General features: G+C 47.6%; 1 protein-coding gene and 1 pseudogene across 1 annotated transcript; both read right to left on the bottom strand.

The window, feature by feature from the left end:
* Window positions 1-476: 476 nt before the first annotated feature.
* On the bottom strand, window positions 477-3,788 carry LOC149101449 (uncharacterized). Its single transcript, XM_089275909.1, has 2 exons — window positions 3,729-3,788; window positions 477-3,630 (listed from the first exon to the last, which is right to left on the bottom strand). The coding sequence occupies exons 1-2, from the start codon at window positions 3,786-3,788 to the stop codon at window positions 2,821-2,823; spliced, it is 870 nt and encodes a 289-aa protein (XP_089132035.1). The 3' UTR covers window positions 477-2,820.
* A 1,342-nt stretch (window positions 3,789-5,130) lies between these two features.
* Window positions 5,131-7,644, bottom strand: LOC149101448 (uncharacterized; annotated as a pseudogene).
* Window positions 7,645-8,807: the final 1,163 nt, after the last annotated feature.

Below are 8,807 nucleotides of genomic sequence, written 5' to 3'. Positions count from 1 at the left end.
AAAACAGCCCTGCCAATCATAATCACGATGCTCAGCATCGCGCGCTATTGAGAGGCTTCTTTTATTCAAAAAGAATTATGTGGTCTTCACCCCGTCGTGGGGTGCGTCGCAGAGCCTCGCTTTCAAATGCTGATGGGGAGGATTTTCTGGTCCTCAAGGTAGTTTTTGAGCCCAATGCTGCCCGCCATGATGGCGGTGAACTTCATGTAATTCATAAAGCTGCTGCTAGGATTGGAAGTGAAATTCTCTTTCACAACCTTTTTCGCGGCCCAGCTGATGCCCGCAGCTAATCCCGTGAGAGTTGCGGCGTCAATGACGGTCTTGACAAGCTTGTTGTCGGACATGGCGCGCTTGATATAAGGAAAGAGCGAAAGTTTAAAACAAAATTAATCTGTCTTTCCCACGGCTTCTTCTTCTTCTTCTCTTGTTCTTTCTTCTTTTTTCCATCTTGTTTCTATTTCTTTTCTCCATCTTCTTTCTTCTTCTTCTTTCTTCTATTTCTTTTTTCCGTCTTGTTTCCATTTCTTCTTCCGTTTCACACCACATTGAGTCGATAAGATCGGTGACTCTTTTATAAACCATTATGTTGAAGTCGAAAAACACCATCGTGATACCCAAAAATGCTGCTGAAGAGATCAGAACATGCAGAATGCAAACTCTCGGCATCGTTATATAAATCGGAAAGAGCGAAAGTTTAAAACAAAATTAACGGGGACCTGTCTTTTCAACTTCTTCCACGAATTCTTTGATTTTGTCATCTCGTCTGACCTCTTGTTTCATTTTTCTCTGCCTTTCTCACTCTTCAAGAAGAATTTCGTCGGTAAGACGTGTCACCATCCTCCAAGTCTTGAAGGTGAAATCGACCCAAAAAAGCGTAATCCCTCCGATTGCTGCTGTATGGATTAGAAATTGCGCAAGGCTCGGCATCGTGGTATAATTCACACGCAAATGTTCAAACCGTTTTTTTTAATCCTCTTGGCCGTGTATCGCAAGTAGATTCTGGCTCGACAATCGTGGGCTCAGGTCCGGGCTCCGGCGTTTTGAATTAGTCGAACACGGGCTTGGCCCTCGCCATGAGCTCTTTACGTTTGTAATAAAGCCCAAGCAGTGAAACGCATATGCCGCCAAAACCAATCCATTGGTTCGTGCTGAGGCCAAAAAGGCTGCCGATCTTTGGGCTTTCACCTTCTGTAGTCGCAGTTGGCTCAGTGGCCTCTGGGGCGGCTTTCACGTCATAAGCCTCGGCCGCTTTTTTCTGTTCTTCTCGGGCCAGCCGCGTTCTTTTGGCACCCATTTTTCTGGCGGCCACACGCTTGGGGTTTTTTATGCGCTGCATGGTTGCAGTCGGAGCCGTCGCTTGCTGTGTGGGGTTCCACCCCACAGCCCCGAAGCACGGGGCAGAGGCCCGCTCATCGGCAGCAGGCGCTGCCTTGGTCTCTACCTGAGGCACAGTGACGGCACCAGGTGCGCTCTCGGATTGTTCGGTTGACATGGAAGCGAACCGTATTATAAGCAAATGAAAAAAGTTTAATTGTTAACAAATTGTCAGCAAGACCTCACCATCTGTTGATGAATGGTGACCATTTATTCTGCAGTTGCTGAGCCGGGTACTTCATTAACGCCCTCAAGCGGGTAGCCGTTTTCATCACAAGAAGGGTGGCTCTGCACGGGCAACTGTGGACTAAAATCAATATGTTTTGTGGTGATCAGCACCACGTTGGCCGCGGCAAGAAACCGGCCGCACTTCAAAGCAAGGTTGCCAGTCAGATACGAGAGCTCTTTGTTCAAGATGTAGTCGTTTCTGAGCTCTTTCCGATAAGCGTCGATGTCTTTGATCTTGACGGTCATTCCGACCACTTTGGTTGCAAGAAAAATGAAGCTGTCGATCAGGCTTTCCGTTGTCTTCGAGCCCATGTACGTCTCGTAGCGTTTGGTGAAATTCTCGACCTCTTTGTCGCTCAGGCGCTTCACCTGCTCGTGGGAGAGCTGCACTCCGATGGCCTCTTTGGCTTTGCCTCTGGACACGAGCACGGCCAGCTGCTCCCGAAGAGCAGGAATGTCGGGGGCGGTTGGAACAAGGCTGCCTGCGTGGCCACCACTCGACATCTCGGGCTCCGTTTGAAGAAGGTTCATAACTTCTGTTAACACGGCGTCTTCTGCAGCCATTCTGCAAGGCTATATACAGCTGCAATTTTTTTTATTCAAATATCTTTACCCCGTATGGGTGGCGAAGCGCGAACATAAGATAAGAGAACTTTCGCTCTTTCAGCTTTGAAATCAATCCTCTGTACTCATCGGGGGAGAGCTCGCCGGCGTAATCGTCCAAGATGGCTTTCGTTGTCCTGGCGAAGGGGGTGTAAAAGAGGACGATCGCTGCCACGTTCTCATGGAAGGAAGATGTTATTCCGGTCAACTTCTGGGTCAGCGCCCACACGTTCATGCCCATATGCCAGGCAGAAAAGGCGAGATTCACCAGCTCGCGTGTGCGCCCTTTCACGTCTTTGGAGGCCACGCAGTCGTCGAGGATTATGAGCGTGTTGGTGCCCGCGAAAAGCCATCTCACGAGCTTCAACCACCTTTCCACGTCGTGCTGCTCACAGACTATGACATCCATTCTCGGATCGTTTTCGCCAAGCCGGTGGTAGGTCTTGTTGCGCGTGAACGTTGGGCAGATGAGCACGATGAAGTCAAACTCGCTGCGGAACAGGCCGTAGAGCTGGTCCACCACGAACCTCGATTTGCCTGAATTGGTCGGCCCCACGATGAGAGCGTTAAAGGGTATCTTGCCGGGGTCCATGTTCATATTCAATACTACACATCTTAGAGCTGACTGTCCATAAGGTTGAGCTGCGAGTCGGATATGACGAATACGTGGCATTTCATGTCGCCTGAGCCTTCGGTTTTCCGCTCAATTTCCAGCTGGACACCGTCCGTACTGTTCACAATGCACGTCCCGCTGCCGTGCATCGACTGATCCGCCATCGTGCGCATATCAATCACAAGCCCGAACTTATCACCAGTGTAAAACTTTGTCATATCCATGTGCTCCGTTTTATTTTTTTCTTTCACAAACAGGTTGCGGGCCTCTTCCCACATGTCCTTGCCTTCGATGCCGTTGTTGTAAAGCATGTTGGGCGAGCCATTGACTGTGACACTGACTTTCGTCAGATCGGGGAAAATGAATTTCTCTGAATCTCTGGCGCCCGCGTTATACGGCTCTATGAACAGGAGGAGGAGAGCTTTCAGTGACATTCTTTGGGTGTTGACTTTGATGGTGAGCCTCTGGTCAGTGTTTTTTTTGAAGGACACCTCTTTGTCATGCACCACGTGGTCGTAAAGTAGCTCTTTACCGCTGGAGTAAACGCTCCGCGCCTCATCTGCCAGAGTCTTGCTGCGGATATTTTTGTACTCGAGCTGGATGTTTTTCAGCTTGTATTTCAGCTGGGTCGTGTCAGAGCCTTTCACCACGTGTTTTGCTTCGGCAAGTTTTACTTCGAAATTAAGGTCGTGGTGAAGGGCCTGGGGGTAGAAAACGCCGTGGTCTGTTAAGATCTGGTGGTCAAGCCTGATCCAGTACTTTTTTCCGTATACCTCGGTCAGCTTTTCTTCGGCGTCAACGCCCAAGGTTTTCTTGTCTCACGCTTCTGAGCGGATCTTCGCTCTGAATCTCTTCGAGAATCCTGCGAAAGGAAAAGGTCTTCGAAAGTTTTGTAGATGTCGTACCCAACCGTGTCTTGCAGGGTTCTTCCCGCAAACAACACGACCAGCTTGTCAACGAGCGCCCGCATGACGTTCTGGACGAGGAAGTTGTTGGCGTGCCCCCCAGCAAGGTCGATGTCAAAGACAAGCACTAGCGAGCCCGGCACCAGAACCTTGTTCTCGTTCAGCTTGGGCACGTAAAGGTACAGCGTATTTCCGGGGCTGGCCTCAGAGGGGTTAAAAGTGATTCGCTTGACCGCGTGTGCGGCCTTCATGGCGTGTAAGGTCTTTTCGCTGTGCGTTGGGCGAAGGTTCTCTGGAACTGACATCGTATTACACGCCGGCGATTATTTCTAATTTGAAAAATAATAGGCTTGAAATATATCGCTATGTCGGCGGAAGGCGGGGGCGAATTTGTTCCTGAAAACACGGAACGTATCAGGCTGCTTGAACACGACTCTGATGATTATGATGGTGGGCAAGAGGTCAACAGAACCCAACCTTTTGAGCCAGGCGTGACATCAACTCCTTACCACGGCGGAGAGACAATAGAAATGCAAATGTTGCAACACGAGCAGACAGGGCTGCCTGACACTTCTTATGCGGAAACCTCGAGAAAACTTACAGATGAAGAGCTTACAAGGTTGAATGCTTTGAGAGATCAGAACACAAAAGTCCTTCCTGATAACGTAATACCTCTTGTCCCCCACGATTTACGACAAAAAGAAATCGAAAGAGTCAGAGAATTTATCAAATCTCGGTACAGAAGCGCCAAAGTTAACGATCTGGTCATCAGATACTCCGACAAAGGAAAGATAGTCGCTCTTGGCCCGAAGCAAGGTGAAACAAAAATTATGCTAGAAGATGGGAGCGGTTTTCGGAAAGATTTCTTAAATAAGTCATTCTTCAAAAAAATTCTGGGGCAAAAAACTGAAGATGTCATTGTAGAAGACCGGGATACTATCAGAGAAATGAAACAAAGGCTGACAGAAGCTGAAAAGCAACTACAACAGGTGGAAACACTCTCTTTGCAAAGAGAAAAAGAAAAGAGAGAGGTGGAAGTTCTGAGAAGTAAAATAGAGCAAACCACCGCTAAGATCGATTCCATTCAGGATAAAGAAGGTTCGAATCTTGAAAGTGAAGCAGAGCTTCGCAGGCTGAAACAACTGAAAAAGAACTATCAAACCGATCTGGAAAACAAGAAAAAAGAATTGGACTCGCGAGCAAAAGAAGCCAAAAACAGAGAAAAGGAACAAGCCAAGGTTGACAGACTCAGGGCCAGCCTCGCAGCAAAAGAAAGTGAAACAAACGCCATAGAAAAAAGGCTCAACCAAACAAAACCGTTGGACGACCTGAAAGAACAGGAAAGCGAGCTGCAGCGCCAAAACGAGAAAGACCAGAAGATTATCCAAGATGAGGATGCCTCGCCCTCCGACAAAGAAGTCGCAGAAGGTAGAGTGGCAGAAAGAAACGAGGAGATCGCACGTTTGCAAACTCAGATCGCAGAAAGGGAAATAGAGCGGCCTCTCTTGGAAAGGGTCAAAGACATCTTCAAACAATATGGCGTGACGTTGACCGCCATTCTTCTCGCTGCCGGGAGCATAATCAGCGCTGTCATCGGGGTCCTCACCAAAGGTTTGAAAGCAACCGGCAAAGCTTTGGGGAACGGCCTCAAAGATATTGCCGCGAAACTCGGCTCTCTGCTGCCCGGGCTGATTGGCTCGATTGTGAGCTTCCTGTTCAAAACCGCCGGCCAAGTCGTCGGATTTCTGGCCGAGCACACCTGGCTTCTCATTCTTGCCACAGTGGCCTTTTTGTTCGAAAAATATTTTAAGAAGCAGCGTTAGCCAGCAGGGCTTTGGGGTGGAACCCCCTCTTTACCACCAAACCATTAACATAAAAGCTGATAAAACAACAACACCGACAATGACAACCGTTTTGTTCATTTCGTGTTGAGGTGTTTTGTCTAGAGCCTCGGGCTCAATTTTTTGCGCCGCTGGCTGCGCTTGTTGAGTTTCGGACGAAGCTGATTTCCTGTGGGGTGGAACCACACGCCCCGATTCGGCTGTTGCCGCTTTGTGTATAGGGTTGGACGGATGGCTGTTGGGCGGGTTAATTTTTGACGGGCTGCCTGCCATTAGTTTGAGCCCAGCTTTTTTTGTCTCAGGGTTTACCTTGTTGTTCACCCCAAGTTTCATCCCGGTGACCGCCTGTTTCAGCTTGTTGTTGTAACCTATCGTGCTTGCGGTGTTGATTATCATCTGCGCGGGCATGAGCCAGGCCATGGGGGCAACAGCGAAATTGAGCCTGACCTTTGCTTGGTCCACTGCGAGCTGGTACCTTTGCACGCTCGCGGCCAAGTCGGGCTGTCTGATCGCGTCTTCCATCAGCACCAGGAACTCGCTCTGAGCTTCTCTCGCCCGACTGCCAGAGCCGAGAATGCTGCTACAGACGTTGACTTGCGCGCCCAGGATGCGGTAAACAAAAGCCTCAATTGACTGATTTATTCTCCACAATCCCGCCTGCGTCAAACCATTCGTGGTGTTTGGCGCGAACCAGTCCGCTTGAGCATCAGAAGCAGCCCCCGGCTCGATTTAATAGATCAGGTTTCCTTTTATCCCTCTCCCGCCTTCATCACTGAATTTGTTCCATCCAGGGTATTTATAGTCAGTTTTTGTCGCGCCCGCGCCTGTCGCGTACACATAAACGCTTCCCAGACCGTGGTTTTCGCCGTGCGTGAAGCGCAAATCGCTCGAGGGGGCAATGCCGAACTCGCTGCATATCCTTTTTTATGAAGCGACGTCGTAATGATTATTGTATTGGTTGAAAGGCGGGTGTCCGGGCAAAGCGCTCATGCTCTGAATTCCTCCAAGCTGGTACAAAATGCACCTGACCGTGAAGTACACGTCGAATTTGTAGAAAGCTCTTATCTGCGGAGGGAGATCCAACCCGCTGTCAAAGATTTCGCAAGAAACTCCGCACCCCTGTGTCGAGCAGAAAACCGCGAAGTTGAGCTGCTGTGGCCAATATTTCATGTCAGGCCCTCCCAGCCAGCGTTTTGATTCGACTGCCGACATGTGCCTGAGTTTGGTTTTTTCAAATATTTCTTGGAATTTTGTCGTAAAATATTGTTCAGGCGTGACGTATATTTGGATGGGGGCATCGAATATTTTTTTCAAACTTTGCGCTTTGCCGTCGAAAGTTACGGCAGGGATGGGCAAGGAAACTTTTGAACCAAGCGGTGCCAGCTGGTAAGGAAACCTTCCAATTTCCCCCGAGCACTTGTCTTCCAAACCCAACACCTTTTTCATTTCCTCGCTCCAATATTTTTTGTCTGAGCCGAAGACGCTTTGAAGCGAGCCTGGGCCCTCTTTGAAAAAGATTTCTTCCGTAACGTTTTTTCCGTTTGTATTCCCCTGAGCGATGAAACGGGATCTATCGGCCTTGGGGAAATGTGCTGGAAATTCTATCCATGCGTTTGTCTTGGCTATTGCGTCTTTTATCACAATGTTTGGATCTTTCCACACATTCACCATATTATTTGAACACAATTTTATTTGTTGAATATAAAATGGTTGTTCTCACTATCGCCACGCAACAGAACGGGCAGACTATCTATTTCGAAGACCCGATTCCGAAAGTGCGTTTCATGAAACTCATTTCTTGCAGTTTGTACAACAGCTGGGACACTTTGAAAAAAGAAGGTTCGGCCTCTTTGGGAGATAAAAACAGAGATAAAGCTTTGTCAGTTAGTAAAATACCCCCAGGACATTATAATTTAGAAAGAATGTCAAAACAAATAGACGGTCTGTTCGACAAATATGGCCATAAACAGTTAGAAACAGAAATAAACCAACCTCTTGGCCAGCTTGTAATCAGACATTTTGGGGCAAAACCGATGGAACTTGATCGCGATTTAGCCGGTTTGCTTGGTATTGGGCAAAAGTTGAGTCTTATAACATTTGTAAAAAGGCTTACAGCTTCAACGACATATTTTATTCATTGTGATTTGATCGACACAAAACGGAATCTGTTCAATGGCAAAAGGTCAGATGTATTAGCCTTGTTTGATGTGAAAGGGAATCCTTATGAAAAGGTGAGCTACCAGGGTTCTCCGCAACAGGTTTTGCGAGACTGCTCTACAGACCAGTCCATAAATAGCATCACCATTAGCGTGAAAGATGAAAATGGCAAACTCTTTGATTTCAAGGGCTTCCCTCTTCTTTTTGAATTAGAGTTAAATTAAATTTCTATATATACGCAATGTCTTCGGCAAATCTGTTCCCACCAAGTGCACCGCCTGACATCTATCCAAGCCTTCCCGAAACGATGAATGCCGAGAATTTCTGGCTAACCGAGATCAGCAGAATTGAAAAAGAAATTTCTGCTGAGGTCGAGCATTACAGGCTTGTGTTGAAAAAATACAAAAAAGCCCGGAAAGCGCTTCACTATTCCGTGGTTGGCCTTACCGCCTTCACACCAGTTCTGTCTTCTGGGGCTGTCGCAACATCACTCACTGGTGTTGGAATTGTTGTCGGCGCGCCTGTTGTCGGGATTGCCGCTTTATCTGGTGCAGTTTTCACTGGCCTGTCCGTTGTCAACAAGAAGCTTGAACGCAAAGTCAATAAGCACTCCAGAATCCATTCTCTGGCTATTGCAAAACATGACTCGATTAACCTCGCCGTCTCACAGGCTCTTAATGATAATCGGGTTTCTGTCACGGAGTTTCAACTGATAACATGTGAAATGCAGAAATATAGCCAGCTTAAAGATACTTTACGCTCGAACTTTGCTCGAATACAGACAAGTCCAATCCAGCCAGATATCAAAAAAATAAGAAACCAGGTTCGGTACCAGGTTCAGGAAGAATATAGAAAAAAACTTGCAGAGTAAACACCAGATTTGAACTAAATTTTGAGCGAAAAAACACAAAAGTCTCTCTTTGTCTTATCAAAAACAGGTGATTGTGGTATTTATCATGTCACAAAAATAGCCTTGAACTTTCGAGAAGGTTACTCACTTACGCAGTCACGTGCGAAATAGGGAAAACCCCGCGATCAGCTGTTTCTTTTTATCGTTCTGGTGAAGTCTCTTTGTTCTACCACGTT

The sequence above is a fragment of the Orbicella faveolata genome, unplaced genomic scaffold, assembly GCF_042242905.1.
Source record: "Orbicella faveolata isolate gen_17 unplaced genomic scaffold, um_ofav_v1 contig_4, whole genome shotgun sequence".
NCBI classification, from domain to species: Eukaryota; Metazoa; Cnidaria; class Anthozoa; order Scleractinia; family Merulinidae; genus Orbicella; species Orbicella faveolata.
The sequence above is the reverse complement of the archived record's forward strand: the minus strand, read 5'-3'. Positions and strand labels throughout refer to the sequence as shown.

Excerpts from the sequence above, each read along its gene's own strand:
- LOC149101449 (XM_089275909.1), bottom strand. The coding sequence starts at position 3,788 with ATGCGGGCGCTCGTTGACAAGCTGGTCGTGTTGTTTGCGGGAAGAACC. Across the intron at positions 3,631-3,728 it reads GAAGAACCCTGCAAGACACG|AAAACCTTGGGCGTTGACGC; the intron begins GTTGGGTACGAC and ends GCGTGAGACAAG.